Below are 17,001 nucleotides of genomic sequence, written 5' to 3'. Positions count from 1 at the left end.
CAAACAATTCCAACACGCTCTGCTCCCAATTGGCAGAATGAGCGCAGCTGTTGTGCTCTTTTACCTTCCCGAGCTCAGACAGATCCATTAGACACCCCTGAGAGCGGCTTTGTCCTGGCGTGTGCAGCAGACACGCTGGATCCGGCTGCTGTACATCAGCGTCACTCTGCGACTCTTAAAATGGTGCCTAATGCAAAGCGACGCTGCTGGGCTGTAACGATTCACTGATTCAATTTGAGGCAGCAGACTTCATAATGTCTGCCATACACGCATCGTTTAAACAGCACAGGCAGAAGTTTGGGGGACTGATGGGACACGCATCTTTATATTTCAGCAAATTAGGATTTGCTCTTCGTGTTTCTATAAACTAGCCTCGCCGGCTGATGACTCACCTCACCTGCTCCCAAACTTTTCTTTACTCTTATCTGGTTCTCGACTTTGTTTCACAGACACTAAACTACGCCCCAAACAAGAAATAATTAGGTATAAAACCGAGTGTACACCAGGGTTTGAAAGTAAGGTGAGAATGACGTGTGACTACAATATGTGCTAAATTTGACAAACAGCAGTGGAGCATACGTGTACTGAGGTGCTGTAGCTAATCTCATGACTCATTACAGACGTCACAGATGCTCCTGTGTCCCTCCTGCTGACAGGTGCTCCAGCAATGGGAAAAAAAGAAAGATATTCCTTCATCCAGCTGCTCTGAAAGCAGAATTAAAATCCTTTACTAAAACCACTGAATATGGAAATGCACCGTAACGGTGGCAAAGAATTAGTATTAGATAATGTATGTGAGGATTACTTTGAAACTGAAGCCAGTTCAGGATTTTATGATAGTCCTGAAATTGTGATACAAACCACTAAAATGTAAATTACACTCGCTAATGTGAAACACAACGGAACCACAAAATGATAACATACTAGCACAGTGCACGATCACAACATGATATCAAAGTGCATAAATTACAACAGAAATAAACAAAAGCAGTTTTGATCTCTATAGCTTATTTCCTGCTTCATGATTAATGTTCATTTTTTTAAAATGACTAACTAGTTCATGCACTATAGTGGCACCACTGTGTAAAGAGGCGTGGCCACTTAAAGTAACTTACAGATTACGGATGTTAAACTCATTTCACATCATCGGATGCATAGAGCCTACATTGATCCTAAATAGGCCAAACCGCTCAAACTCCACTTTCTGTCACTGAAAAGTCGTTTAACTGCACATTCAATCTCCGAGATTTCTCAATATATGAAAAAGTGGTGCACTTTCATCTCAGCGCACCTCAGTTTTTTTTACATGATAAAAAAAGGCTGCCGTAGCAAATCAAAGAAATCTGTCAGCATGACTTTTTGCAGTGTAAATTACAGAAAATGTTTTGGTAACTCATTGCTCAAACTGTCCTGTAATCATAAAGCAGAGATTTTTTGTAAATTCTTATAAAACGCCCTATTTTATTTATTTATTTAATCATTCATTTTACTGTGGACACATTTAAAAAACCAAAAACCAAAATATTTCTACAGTTAATAGTAACAAAAGCTCATTACTGTAGTATGAATGGCTGTGTGCAAGGTCATTATTGGTAGGAGAAGCTGTAAAATAAAATAAAAAAACACATGCCCCCATTTACACTTTCCAAAAATGTTCCATGGGCTGGATCAGGGGCGATTCTGGCTGCTTGGCTTTAGGTTTGACACCCCTGCTACAGATGGTTCTGTGAGTGAAACAATTTTTCACTAATATGGAATATTTCCCATGTGCCTCAAATGCTTATTGTCAGACAGATATAAAAACAGAGCTATAAAAACAGTATGGCAGTAGTTGACCAGGGCTAAATGAAAGCATGCAGCGAGTATCTCACCTTTCCCATCTGTAAAGTTGCGTATGCTGAGAATGTTGTTGGCATCCGAATAATGGTTCTGTTTAATGTAGGGAGTTTTCTCCGGCGTGTCCTGCAGCTGCATGGTCACTTCCTCCAGCTCTTTGTCCAACTTTTTACCCAGAAAAAAATCTTCTGTTAGTTCATTGAGTATTACAGTTGATCACTTAAAGTAAGTACATTCTCACCCATCACTTAACTATAGTTTCACACCAAGGTTTCATTAATTATCCACAGACAGCCTAGCTTACACACTGTGAGGTTATCAGCCAGAAATGAACCTAAATTAAGGTTTGTCTGGGTGTGACTGACTGCTGCAAATGCTACTTTGCCAAAATGATGAAGAAATCTTCAAAGAAATCTTTTTAAAAGTGTAACAGAACATTTACTCTTTGTGCCCACTGCATCGCTGTCCTGTCTGAAAGGTGATGAATGGGTTAAAAGATGAAAACAAAGAAGCTGTAACTGGCTGACCTCTGTTATCCTCATACGGAGGCGGTGGTTATCAGTCTGAAGGCTGTCCAGTCGAGAAGTGTTGGCTTGGTTGACGCTGGTGACTGAGGTGGAGGTCTTGGAGTCTTCTTTCTTCTGATTCTGGGTGAACTTTAATCTGCGGTTCTGGGTGGCTGCATCTGGGTTTGTTCTCATCGTAATTAGCTGAAAGTGGAGGTATGGGCATTAGTCACAGCTGCACTCTCGCACTCTAAAATTGCAGGAGTGCAAAAAAATCAACACCTAACTGTTTACGCTGCGTTTTCAGTTTTCAGGACTTAGCTGAGTGATAATTAATACTCTAGTTTATGTCATTGCAGAGTCTTTCAGCCACGCTCACACACACACACCCCCTCTCTGTCCTATAAAAACTGACCTTGGGAACGAAGACCAGACAGAGCGTGATGGTGCTACAAAAGATGATCACCAGCGCTACAATGCAGAACTGGACATTGGGCTGGTCCCTCGTCAGAAAAGACACCGCGGCGCCAATGATGCACATGATGCCGACGTTGTACACGCTCATTCCGATATATTTGCTATCGTTCAGAGCGGGAATGCTCACATTCCTGGTCTCCCATGCCAGAAAGCACCCAAACAGCTGTAAGAGAAGAGAAAAGGAAGAATATGAGTTATGTTTAAGAGAAGATCACACAAAGCTCTGAGAACAAATGAATGACTTTGGTCATAGAAAGCCTGGACTTGTGTTTCTCCATCAGTGCCGTTTAAGCAGCTCTCATTTTCCTCCTGCTTGTTTACATTTCTGTCTGAGGTCTTTCAGAAGAATTATTCATTCTTAATTTATTTCTGATTGTTCATGCTAAACACTAATGGAGTGGGGGTTGTGTAATTTCACTCAGCTGAAAGCAGACAAAAATAAACTTCATTATATGATGACGTGGTAAAGGGCTGAGATACAATCTAAAGAGACAGCAGTTAGTTTCACGTCTGGAAAATTTTATGTGCGAGTGAATTGTTTGTTGCAGCAGCAGCAGACTGCTGAATAATTCACAGTGAGCTGTGTAAGATGGCCTGCCTGCTTATTCAAAGTCTAAATCAGAGTTTGTGGAATGACAAGCAGAAGAATTAATAGAGCAGTCATCGAGGCTTAGTGCACCTGAGGTGTGTGAGCATGTGGATGTCAGGTGCGGCTGCAGTGTACTTGTATGTGTCCGTATGTGAGTTTACATGCATGTAAAAGCAGGGATGACTCAAGCCATAAACGTTTTGGAGTTGCGCTGTACCTCTCGGTGCCTCGCGGAGTTGACGGCTCCTGTCAATTACATCGCTTTAACTTTCTGTACCGCTAAACTTCTTTGTTCCTGTCTTATTATTTTACATGAAAGTCTCTTGACTTATTCCTCTACCATCTCCTCATTCCTTTCATCTTTCCTTTTTTGGAAACTTTTAGGTAGTATTTTTAGCCAGGCTACTCTTTATTCTTTCAATCTGCTTAAGATGAGTCATACATCACCAGAATCTAGCTTTTACTAACACCTAATAATGAGGAACATTTAGTACATGCTTTCATTTTCTCCAGTCTTGATTATTGCAATTCACTCCCTTTTCACATGCGTCCTTCAGCAAGCCCTAGCCCATTTTTAACTGGTCCAAAATGCAGCAGCTAGGCTGCTAAAAAAAACTATTCAGCCCTCGCACATCACTCCTATCCTTACTGCCCTTCACTGGCTTCCGTAGAAATTCAGAATTGCCTTTAAAATATTATTAATAGCATACAAAGCCCTTCATAGCCAGGCTCCTTGCTATAAGGCAGACCTGCTGAGACCTTGTTTCAGCAGTTGGCCTCTTCGATTATTCGATCAGAGTCTTTTAACTGTTCCAAGCTCTTACTCTAAAACTAGAGGTGACCACAGAGGTTTTCTTAAACTTTGTAACAGCTGAATTAGATCGGCAGAATGTTTGTTTTAAAGGTTAGCTTTTTCTTTAAGCTTTTTCCCAATATTTTTGGGTCTTGTTTTTCCATTTGGAATGAATGTTTGACTGTGTGTTTGTATAGCTGGACATGTGCAGCACACTTATCTTTAATGTCTGGTCTATCTTCAGTGTCTCTCTTTTTGTGGCAGGCATTATACAGTTTCTCCTTCTTCATGGAGATTTTAAAGCATATATTATCTAGCTATGATAATAACTACACATTCAGAGTTTGCATGTATCGTTAGCTGTGCTCTGCTGATGAGCTTAAAGTAACACAGATTTTTCAAATGAAATCACAGAGGAAAACCATTTAGTCTAAAGTAACTCAATATCGCTGATCCAAAAAACAAAAAAACAAACAAAAATTTACTTTAATATCTGTAAGTGTTAAATCAGTAGCAGTTAGAAAAAGAGGCAGTCATGCCATAAACTCATACAAGTGCAAATGAAACAAGTAGCTTGACATATTGCAAACTGCGTGCTTTCATTCAGCTTCTCAAGAGTTAGATGAGAAAATCTGTCATATTTGTTTTCTGAAATTGGTAAGGAAAGTATAAAGTCAGGAAAAAAGGAAGCCATTATCCACTCTCATTTTTTTTCCTTTTTTAATCAAAGCTTCTCCTGTGTTATTGAAAATTGTTTTCTTTCCAGGTCTTTGTATTGGAGAGAAGGGTCCTTCCTGATCCTCCAAAATATTCACCTAAAGTTTTAGGGAAAAAAAATCAAAATAAAGCTGAAAGTCTGCACTTCAATCACATGTTAATTGTTTGAGGAACAATCCAGTGTTGTGGCGTACAGAAGCAAAATTACAAAAATTGTGTTTTTGTCCCAATCATCTATTGCATGTCTGTCCAAAATGGAAGAGGGACTCTTGTTCCTTCTGCACTTTGCTTTGTTTTTCCTGATTAAAAGGTGTTTTATATAGACTTGTTGGTAAATGTAAAGTATACACTAGAGATAGATTGCAAAAGAAAATCCAAGCCACATCAGCAGACACATCTGCAGATCAATCTTTACATTTGACGAAATCCTGTTTTCTCACCATTAGTAGCCCCTTGTAGGCATAGACGATGCCCAGCCAAATGGTCATGTGGGTGTTCTCACAGTGCTCCAAGAAGGGTCGGATGGCAATGTCTCGGCCTTGGGGGTCGGCCTGTTGACAAAACAACAAATAGACAAGAAAAAAAAACTGAGTACAGCTCCCACAAAAGTACCACTCTCATCCCAGAGATTGAAACATTGCTGTTCGTTCAGAAAATGCAGGTGTTACAAAGAGTCACACTAGCACCGCTCAAGTTAGGTAGGTTAGTGTCCAAACCGCCTGGTTATGAGTAGGAAAAGATTGCTGTTTTGGTTCCTTCAAAACATTAACCCGACATGTTGGAAGACAACATTTAACTTTGACGGCAAGTGCCACCCACTTTGCTATTGCATTGACAAACACTGTCACTGGAAGAAATGATAAAACCAACAGAGAAACACTCTAAATAAGCTCTAAATAAGGAAAGCCCTCAGTGAGCCTTTCGGCTGTTCTCACATTAGTTTTCGCTTTGTGGGTTATTTCACAAAGGAAATACAAACTATCCAATACTCCTGCAAATTCAGGGTGTCTGTGATCAGCTATCCAGGTGTGAAATCAAACTGTTTCCCCATCACTTCCACTGGGCCTCTCCAAAGTCAGCTAAAGTTAAATTAATCTGTGCTTAGGATGCTAATGGGCACAACTAATGAAGCTTATTCATTAATGTGATTTACACCTCCTTTCTTTCTTGTTTCTCACTCAGTCTCCGTCACGCTATCTCTTAATCCTGCCATCGTCTCTCTGTTCCTTCCAGCTTTCTCTTCGCTTCCACTTGTCTTTCGCCACAGCTCATGACACGAGTGACTTGCAGAGCAAATTAGCACCTGTGGTGGATATTAATACGCTAAAACACGTCACCTCCCCTTTCCCTTTTTCCCCTCTCACTACCTTTGAAAAGCCTTTAATAAGAGCATTAGCTTGGCTGCATGGACTCATCTGAGGCCACTCTAATATATCAACTGTGAGACACCTGGGGCGAGGCCGGGCACAATGCCACGATGCTCTCCAGGTGTGTGCATGTTTAGTATTCGCAATTAGACATGTCTAATGTCTCAGCAGATGGTGTGTGAGCGTATGTGTGTATAAGCAAACCCAATAACATTTTTCACGAAACGTAGTCTATAATCGAAATTCCTGCGAAACAAAAAAAGAAGAGTAAATAAAGGGAAAAGATATACACTGAAAAGATTGCCTCGTTTCCATCCTCATACCTATGACACTGTACTTTTTATTAATGCTCTCAACCATTCATAAATGCACACCTACACATACACACCCCAGAATACCTTGTGCACTTGTCATTCTGACATGAATATTCTCCATTCAGCTCGCATTAATGGAGATTACAGCTATCCATGCCTCCCTTCGTGACCTTGATGAATTTATATTAGTGGTTCTCTATAGGATGATGGCTTAAAATGGGAAATTGGTGCTTAAAGAGGTGCCCTGACTCACCCGAAAGAAAGAAAAGAAAAGAAAATGGGCCCATAACACATCATTTCTGGGTATCCTTGGCGAGTTATATCATAGTACAGTTTCCTAGCTTTTATTCCCATGCCTCTATCGTAGAAATACAACTTCCACAGTGTTCCCTACTCAGCTTCTCTTCACTGCTCTTTCTGTTTCAAATGTTCAGCTCTGCACAGGATTACATATGCAGTTAGTTAAACATTGCAAACGGTTTGCAAAAAAAAAAAAGAAATAAAAAAGAAAATACCAGACACAACCCTTCCCTCCCCCCACAACAACTTCTCCACAATCTTTAAAACTTCTGATGTCGCAAAGCAGAAACATACTGAAGACTGAGGATCGCTTCGGTGGCAGGGAGTTCACACACTTTGTCAAAGCACTCTCGTATCCCTTCTGAGAGTTTCCGTGGCAGCCGCATGGTTCATGTCGCAAACGTCAGAGAATATTCTGGGACTTGAGTTTTGGATTCTTGTTAGCTTTAGGTGAAGGACTGATGGAACGGGGTTTCTGCTTTAAAAGCCATCAGAGGTAGACACTCGGGAAAGTGGGACAGGAGATGACGCACAGAAAGGCTTTTTTTTTCTTCTTTTTTTCTACATGGAACCACAATTAGGAAAAGGAATCCTAAGATTTTCATCGTTGCAGCTACAGGGAGCTTCTGCTTTCATTTTATTTTTAGCTTAGTAATGCTGTGAGCATGAGAATATCTGTGCATCCCTTATGCATGAGATGTCCTGGTTTTTGCCAAGTCGCAGGGCAGTAGCAGGTTACTGGTTTCATCTCCGGTCATGGGAAGTAATGCGGTTTTTAAACAATGAAAACAAGCAATCTGCAACCTGCTGACTACATCGCAGAGAAGTAGAGTATTTGTATGCACGATACAAACAATGCTTAAGTGAAATACTTTTTTTCTTCCTTTTTTTTTTTTTTTTTTTTTTTTTTTTACAGAAGACAACATTTTTGAAGCATTTTCAGCAATTTTTGTAATTATGTACTGTCAGACCTATATTGAAACAAAATCCTAAAATTACCGGGGCTTTACTAACGGGAGAAGAAGAGCTGCAAAATACGTTTTAAATTATCTGATGAAGCCTGTGAAAAAACTAACAATGAGTCTCCTTTGATCTAACTTTCCACTCCTTCTCCTTGTTCTTCTGATGTCAAATACCCACAAGCAGTAAACAGCCTGTAAAGACTAAGCCTTGAGACATTTGTGTAACGGCCGCCCATGAAAGACAAATGCTGATTACACCAGCAGATAAAGTCAGCGATGTTACATGCCGTTTTGGAAAAGACAGCTGACAAGTTGTTAAGATCGATTAAGACATTATTTTAATTCGATAACACGACATAACAGGCGATGTATGATGTAATTTCACAGCATTTACTGTCTAACTCCTCGGAATTTATGGTGTTATCATACTTGTACAAATCAGCAGCTGAATTATGTAGCATCTCCATTAATGCCTCTTGGCATACGTTCTATGTATCGCTTGTGTTCCGCTTCTGTGATGAAGTTGCGGCAACATTGAAATACGCACAGATGCTGCAAAGTGCAAGTATCTTAGTTTCCTGATTTTTACTTTATCGACCAATGCAGCTGTGCTCAGTGTAAAAGATCTAAAGGATTCAGAGACGAGCTTGAATAGACAAAAATGAACCTAAATGTCAGATATTCATTACGAACCTTTGATTTAAGTTGTTTTGTTTGATCTATGTTGTCAGACCTCTTGAGAGCTTTTCTACAGAACAGCTTTACTCCATCGTTCTCCAGCATCTTTGTCATTTTTGTATATTTGTGTTTTTGGCTGAGCAGCCTCTTATTCCAACAACAATGCTCCAGGAAGTCACACTTCTTGCAAATCATTTTATTCATTCACTACGAGAGACGCATTCTGCATCGGCGCGCTTTGCATAGTCGCAGCTCCGAGCAAACTTGTGTCACTAACAACTAAATGATAAGACAAAATGAGATATAATGCTTATTAGGCTTGGCTCTCTATCGCAGCAGAGCAGACAGGAGTTCTCGCCTTTTGGAGAAAAGCTGTCTGGGGAGTTGCCAGGCAACAGGGCTGTTGGCGGCAGGCGGTGGTGATGGCGGTAAAAGTGCCGGTTCGCTGTCATTTTTCAGAGCATTAGCCTTCTAACGGGATCACTCTGGGAGGGCTGCAGCGGGCACAGTGGTGGCAGATTGTCTATGGAGAGATGGATCTAGATGAAGCGACTGAGGGAGTGAAGAAGAGGGGAGAAGAAACGAAGGGTGCGACGGAGAGACGACCGGAGCATGAAGTATGGATGGAAAGATTGAATGTGAAATAAGTGGAGTAATCAAGGGGACGAACAGATCGAGAAGTAGATGATGCTGATCCTGTTTTCTCAAAGGGAAAACTTGAGGAAATCAGAAAGAGCTATGAAAAGGTGGAGATAAAGATTAGGATTCCAACTATCTGATACATATGTCATGGTTTTGCACAGGGATGAACATTTATTGTTTATTGTCGTAGCTGCACTTACTACACTAGCACAAGTGGCAAAAAACAGACTTAAAAGCACAAAACTAAATTTAGAAATTCCTATTGTTGGCCATTTCGTCTTCCAGCTTCTGTAACTAAGCTTATGAACGGGATTCTGTTCAGCAAGTGACTGAAGTTTCCTGTTACCACGCAACAACGATGAGCCTTTGTACAAAAATAAAACTAGACATGAATATGCTCATTGTGATGAATTATCTATCTCAAAAAGAAGTCTATCCCCCCCCCCAAGTCGATTATTATACTGAACTGAATTAATTAAAAGACAGAGCCTGAAAGGAAGGTTTCAAAAACCTAAACTGAATGATGTGTTTGGAAAATTTCACTTCTTCACTAAACCCTCATTAAATACTGTCGTGTTCCTTTGAAGTCGTTTAAAAGATGAAAAGAGCTCAGACAAAAACTACAGCCGCATGGAGAATCCTGCCTTTCTGTTTTCCCATGACTCCAAAAGTAGAGCTACTGGGGCTTGTTCTAAGATATGGATCTCGATCTGACTGTATCACGCCCTCTGGCCCACTGGGCAGCAAGAATAGATAGACCAGTATGTGAGGGGGGAGGTGGAGAGCTCACTCATTGTCACCTGCAGCTACTTCACACAGAGGTGTGTCAGTGTGAAACATATGTCACTGTGGGTGCCAGCTTGTGCACATTCTGACTGTTTGTGCACTGTGTATGCATGTGTGTAGAAATGAGGTAAAAACTGAACAGAAGAACTCCATCCCTCAAACTGGTCATTAAAACGCAGGAGATTTTCACCACTGTGAAAGAATGAGGGAGAGATGAGGACAAAAATAATATAGGTGTCTTGGCTGAAATTTTAGACTACTGCAACAGTCTGTGTCAGTGTAACGTTGGGCAAAAGAGATGAAAATGACTGTGGTGAAAAAAGACATGAAAAGCACCGGAAATGGGATTTACTGAAAAGATAACTGTCTACAGTGGCCATTTTTTTTAATCCCTTTATAACATTACTTTGTTGTGATTACTGAGATATATATATATATATATATATATATATATATATATATATATATATATACACACACATATATATTGCACATACATAACACTAGAACATTTGAACTTTATCTGAAAACATCAAGCAATATTATATGATGTACATTTCGTAATAATAGAACTGGTTGGATTTTGTGATTTGTGATTGGTAATGTGTTGAACGTCAGCGGGTGGCATTACGGCTTTCCGATGCCAAGGGAATCGGCCCAGCCAACTGTTTGCCTGGGCACGGGGACAGAGAGAGAAACACTGATACAGTGCTGTCTGATGGATAGAGATGTCAGACAAACACATTATCCTGTGTGCCATACACTGTTTTCAGACATGAAAACATAGTTGGTTTTTTTTTGTGCAATTATAGCTTTAAAATGGCTTTTGGAGATACCCAGGAAGTTCTATGTATACTGCAATATAGTTTATTTCATACTGAGGAAAGTGTAAAAATCAACTGGAAGTATTTAGCATACTGATCATAAGTGAAAAGGATGTAGGTGCTTAAAGGAATGAATGAAAAAGACATGAAAAAAAGGAGGATGAGAAATTGGAAGAGTGGCAGGTGGAAAAAACCACATGAAAAACCCCAGAAAGCAAAAAGATGAGAAGATAAAAGACATCCTGGCGCCAGAGTAATTTGTAGGAACTCATTTGAGAAAGAGCCAGGACCGTTTTCATGAACCCCCTAAGAAATTTTGAACAGCAGTAAAGGCCTTTAGACAAGCAGAAAGAAGCAGTGCATAGTTGGTAATTAGCTCAGCTAGTCGGACATGGAAGATGACACCAGTTCATGCCAAAAAAAGAGACCATTTAGGAACTTTTATTTCTAGATCCTACAACAGAAACAACTACAGATCCATGCATAAGCCAGATGTCAACCTTTGCATGAATAAATGATGATTTCTGACACATCACTGGAAGCCTATTCCCAATATAACATTTCACACAACACTTTTTAAAAGTCTACTGTAAGATCAGGACTAACTTCCAAACTGGTCACTGGCACTTTCATAAGAAAAATGAGTTTTAGTTACCATCTGAACATGCACTAGACGGACCAGTAACCAAAACACAAGTTCTGAGTGGAGGACTTTAAATGCAACATCTTGGAATTCATCCTGCATTATCCAACATACTTTTTCCAGTTTTATTATATGTCCTAAATGGAACAGTTGGCTGCCTGCAACTGTCGTTACTATTGGATTCTAGGCAATCAAATTCTTATACTTTCTATATTTTACCTACAGCCAAAAAGAAGTCTTTTCACACTGTGCACTGTGATCTGATACTGCAGTAACACTGGCAACAAGAAACAAAGCCATCGTCAAAACTGTTGGATTTGACTTTTAAAACTTTTTTAGCCTTTAACACATTAAAATCTGCCATTTTCCTTCTTGTATACATAATGTAATACTTACATTTCCCTCCAAATTTAAGTGTATGTGTAAAAATACACCAAATGTCATTTTTTCATACATTTTTAAATAGATACACATATGTACACTATATCCAAAAAAGAGTAGAAAGCCAGATTGTTAATACTATTATGTGATGTGGAAATAATGATTTAACACACCACTAAGTGCTAACCTAATTAGTTACTAATTAGAACATGGGCATTTTTATCTAAAACAACAGCAGGGGGTATCGTATGTGTTTTTTTTAATGCAGGGTATTGCCAATGCTGAATTGCATATTTTTTTATCTGCTTTTCAATGCGGTGTTTTGGAAAAAAAAACAAACAAGCAACAACAAAGACATTTGTCATACTGCCATAAATAGAGTGATGCTGAAAGCTTGTAATTCTGAATCTCATCTCACCTCTCCACAGAGGTGATGAGATTAATAAAAGACATTTCCACACTTATCCTGATGTTATCAGGCACTTTGCTGTTCTGTGGCAGCAAAGCACCTGACTGTGTCACTTGATGTGGCTCATCACTTGAGCGTCAGATGACAAACATGGGATGACGCACAAAAGTCATCTGTCAGGGTCTAAAAGACAGAAATCAGTGGTAAATGGACATGCATTTTACTCTGTATGAATACTGATTTACTATAAGACACATTCATCTATTCACATAGATTTTCTTTCTTACTCTATGAATCAGGCAAATTCTAACGATCACAAATTCACCCCCTGACAGATGCATTGGGGCCTCAGTCTCTTGCCCAGGGACACTTCAATGCATGGACATGAGGAGGCAGGGATTGAACCACTGCCCTTCTGCCTGATAGAGGAGCTGCTCTATCTCCTGAGCCAAGGCTGATAACTTTAGGCCTAACTTATGCTTGAGTTGTACTCTGACTTTTGCTCTTTGGCTAGTAGCTGGAAACACTTTTTCCTCCACAGAGAATCTTCACTTTTTAAAGTTAACCTTGTTTACAGCTGTGATACCATGGTAACATAAACATCCAAATGAGAACATAACATAATTATCATAGTGTGTACTGAGGTCACATCAGATAAGCAGTGTGACCATTTTCTGGTTCATTCTTTGTAACCAGAGGGGATGCCTACTGCTGGCCATCAGCATAAATGCAGTTTTAAGCAACTTGCCTGAGCTTCAGTTTTGAGATCCTGAGGCTAGGCCCTTATCATGCTGTACCATACAATTTATTTATGAAGCACTTTTTAAAACAAAAACAGGGCTGACCAAAGTGCTGAACAATAACACCAAACATAAAACGCCAGAGGGTAAAAAATAAAGCGCCACAAAGAGCTGTAGACGTTAGACAATAAAGGAGTAACTTAAAATCACAGTCAGCATCTCACACTGGGTCAAAGGCCAGGGAGTGAAAGTCTGTATTTAAGCAAGATTTAGTGAAGGAGACTGCCTGAATGACCTCCAGTACCATGGGGCGACCGTGGCACTGGGGGTTGGGAAGCGCATCTGTAACTGGGGTTTGATCCCCGGGCTCTCTGTCCTGGTCCTTGTGTCCTTGGGCAAGACACTTCACCTACCGCCTACTGGTGTTGGCCAGAGGGGCCGATGGCGCGATATGGCAGCCTCGCTTCTGTCAGTCTACCCCAGGGCAGCTGTGGCTACAACTGTAGCTGCCTCCACCAGTGTGTGAATGTGAGATTGAATAAATAATGGAATTGTAAAGCGCTTTGGGTGCCTTGAAAAGCGCTATATAAATCCAATCCATTATTATTATTAGTGGCAAATCATTCAACAGTTTTGGAGCTGCAACTGTGAAAGCTCTTTGAGTTTGCATTGCGTCACTGGAAGCAGTAAAAGCATCTAGTCTGCTGAGCTTAGGAAGAACAAGATGGGACACATAGGTCAAGCAGTTCAGACAGATTAAAATGAGATGTGATCATTAAGAGATATGTAAAAAAAAAACGGAAGCCAGTAAAGGGAAGCTAAAACTGGAGTGATGCGCTTAAAAATCAAGCTTGGGTATTTTGCACAAGCTGTAGGTGAGCAATGGAGGGCTGGCTCATTCCTATAAAAAGCAAATTGCAGCAAAAGAGACGAGACATAAAAGAATGTATTAGAGTTTCAAGGTTGCATTTGGATGGATAAGGGTTGATTTTTGACACCAGCCTCAACTGGATAAAGCAATCATTTCCCCAAAGTGTTTATATGAGTATTGAGCTTTAGAGTAGGATCCATGTTATACCTAGTGTAAATTGGTGATAAGGATTTTGTCATATGGGGCATTTTGGAAAATAGCACCAAATGGGAGCAGGTATAAAGAGAAAAGGAGAGGTCCAAGAATCGAGCCTTGTGGTACCCCCAGGGGAGTTCAGCAGAGGTGGAGGTAAAGTCATCAGCGCTAACAGAGATGGGTGTCTTTCCCAAAATGTCAAACAGGACTGTTGGTATCACATTTATATGCACTGCATCATTCATTAGTACGTAGGGTTATTGTTTTGAGGGGCACATTTTAACCCAAAACACAATCTTTCCCTACACCTCATGAGTGAAAGCAAAAGTAAACTGGTCTCGCTTACTGAAAACAGGACAGAACGTTCTCAGTGTGAGAATGATAAATGAGCAGAAGTATAGAAAAAATAAGCCATCAGGGAAGGGCAGGAAAGAGCTGAGGGAGGGAAGGGGTGGCCCAGAGAGGCTGACCTACATGCAGAGGGGGCATGGTGGCAGGGCAGCAACATGCCGCTGGCACTCCAAGTTGTGGGTCTCAGCCGTCCTTCACAGTATATGTGAACACCATATAACTGTATGAGCGCGCATGTGTGTATATGTGTGTGTGTGACTGGGTGAAAGAGCTTGTGTGGGTTTTACTGTAGTGTCCTAGTCATACCAGATGGGTGACTAGGATATTCCACTCCAGTGCATCTTCACAGATATTATTCTGCCTCACTTCAGAGGGAGAACTGAAGGTAGAGGTGGAATGAAAGAGGGAAAAAAACAACAGAGATAACGAAACACGAGTTCACTGTCCTCTGTGCTGTCTCCACACATGCATACGCTTTAAACTGTTCGGTCTTTAATCTTCATTAAACTACAGAATTCACATCTCACCATTCAGTTTCCATCCCTCTTAAGACAGTCTCCTCCTCTTCCTTTCCACTTCCCCACTAATGAAGATAAAGTGATCTCTTTACTTAAATGTGTCTGTCTGCATTTCAATATTTCTGCTCTCTTGCTTGCTTGAGCATCCACCCCCTTTTCTTCCTTTTTTCATACTAGCCTGTAATCCCATTTGAGGACTAATCCCTCTGATAGAACCATGGCCCAACAACCTTCTAACCACTACTGGGCCAAATTGGCATAAACTGTGAAAGGGTTTTTTCTCTCCTTCCTTCTTTCTGTTGTTCTCATCTTTGCAAAGAAAAGGGCACAATAATATTTTGACAAAAGACTGATTTCATGTTGTTCAGATAACTGGCTGACCTGCTAGTGCTCGACAAAGCAGAAAAAAACCCTAGAGCTTCAAGCAGAGAAATTAACCACTGGTTATGGGTTCATATTCTCAGTGATGATTGTCTGTGGCTATAGGAGCCTGTACTTCCTGTATCCCCCCCGCCGGGTACCAGTAGATGCTGTATCATCTATTTGTGTAAGAGTGTGCTTTAATCTGAAGCATTAAATTGGTCTTGTTGTGTCAGCCGCATGTGTCAAGTTGAACTTTTTTTTACCTGAGATTCACATATTTGTATTTTTACCAGCATCTGAGGGCTATGAATCGAAAAATTCATGAATCGTCACATTATCAACGAAGTCAGAAGTGTGCTGCGATCCCTGGTTAGTAGCACTAAAACATTTACTGCAGAATGCTGCGTTTTATTAGCACCGTCATCACCAGATTTCACAGTGTGATGCGTTTTGAGTGTTTTGTGCAAGAGTTGTGCTACCAAACATGAGAGGTTTACTTTGTTAATATTTGGCAATAATTAAATAAAATAAATAATGTAATAATTATAATAATAATTATTATTATCAAATAACCAGATGACTTTCTCCAGTGCTTTTGAGCAACCTGACTGTATCCTATATAGTTACATAAAGAAGAGCTATGTAATATATGCAGTGCAAAGAGAAAGTAGTAAAAGGTGATATATGAATTAAAGTAAAATTGTAACAGACAACTCTATAGTGATCGGTCTTATTTTCAGTCTGAGAGGTAAAATGCAATGTTGTTTTTTGTCCTACCAAAATAGGTTAAGAGAAGGTTCTGCTCCTTCCACTGTCACAATTTAAGCACATGAAAGTCACACAAACACACACATGCGCACAAGTGAAGTGAAGTCTAAAAAACAGACATTATGGCACAAGTACTAAAATAGAAACAAGTAGATGAGCGCTCACAAACAGACTTATTTACTCACTAATGCATTCGTATTATTACGGCACAGTGACACACACGAACACACAAAGCTACATTATAATGAAATATGCACGCACTCACACTGGTGCAGCTCCCTGGGCTCCGACGGGGAGCTGCCTTAACTGATTTATTAAGAGCTAAACGCGTCATTAGTGTAAGCGGCTAACCCTGAACATTGGACTCATTAGAATATGCAAATGCTGCGGTATAGCCTCACATTCTGCTCAGGCTTTTGCTATCAAAGGCTCCAAATGCTTATGTGGCTGCTGTTCTTTAACACTCCCCGCCATAACCCTAGCTTCCATCAAACCGCCCATCTGCGTTGCTGTATGTTGGGCGCAACTGTAACTGCCTTATGTCGCTGTTGCTGCTGTTTTCATCATTATGAAAGTTTGTACAGTGCTGGGGAATTCCATGTACTTGTGGGAAGTGGTAGCATGACAGAGAAGTGGGAATAGTGTTAATGAGATCTGTGTACTGCTGGGAAGCAGGTGCATCCTTTTAGAGGTATGATTTTTATTCTGGGTTTATACATAGATAAGAATATCCAGTGATCTAGAAACTTAAAGCATATCCAGGTACACTCAAAGCTCACTGGCTGCACAAAAATGGCAGAACTAGGCTAGAATTAGCAGGGCTTGTGGAAACACAGACCCAACATAGGCTAGAAGCTGCTGTAGCATCAGTCAGAGCTGAACAGGACAGTATTTGGTCAGTGAAGGAAGAACAAAGAAAAGCACTTATTTTTTCTAATGACTGCCTTTGGATTTAACTACTGGGAGCACTT

At 40.3% G+C, this 17,001-nt stretch overlaps 1 protein-coding gene across 1 annotated transcript in view; it reads right to left on the bottom strand.

Annotated features, from left to right (window-relative positions):
• The window catches only part of gabbr2 (gamma-aminobutyric acid (GABA) B receptor, 2), a 185,714-nt gene that overhangs the window by 9,599 nt on the left and 159,114 nt on the right, over window positions 1-17,001 (bottom strand). The window contains exons 14-17 of the mRNA XM_085148616.1: window positions 5,359-5,469; window positions 2,758-2,982; window positions 2,364-2,546; window positions 1,872-2,001 (exon numbers count right to left, since the gene is read on the bottom strand). Of these exons, the coding sequence (XP_085004742.1) occupies window positions 1,872-2,001; window positions 2,364-2,546; window positions 2,758-2,982; window positions 5,359-5,469 (649 nt within the window). The remainder of the gene's footprint in view (window positions 1-1,871; window positions 2,002-2,363; window positions 2,547-2,757; window positions 2,983-5,358; window positions 5,470-17,001) is intronic.

The sequence above is a fragment of the Neolamprologus multifasciatus genome, chromosome 22 (assembly GCF_963576455.1).
Source record: "Neolamprologus multifasciatus chromosome 22, fNeoMul1.2, whole genome shotgun sequence".
In the NCBI taxonomy this organism is placed as follows: Eukaryota; Metazoa; Chordata; class Actinopteri; order Cichliformes; family Cichlidae; genus Neolamprologus; species Neolamprologus multifasciatus.
Note: the sequence above shows the minus strand (reverse complement) of the source record. Positions and strands in the feature narration are given on the sequence as shown.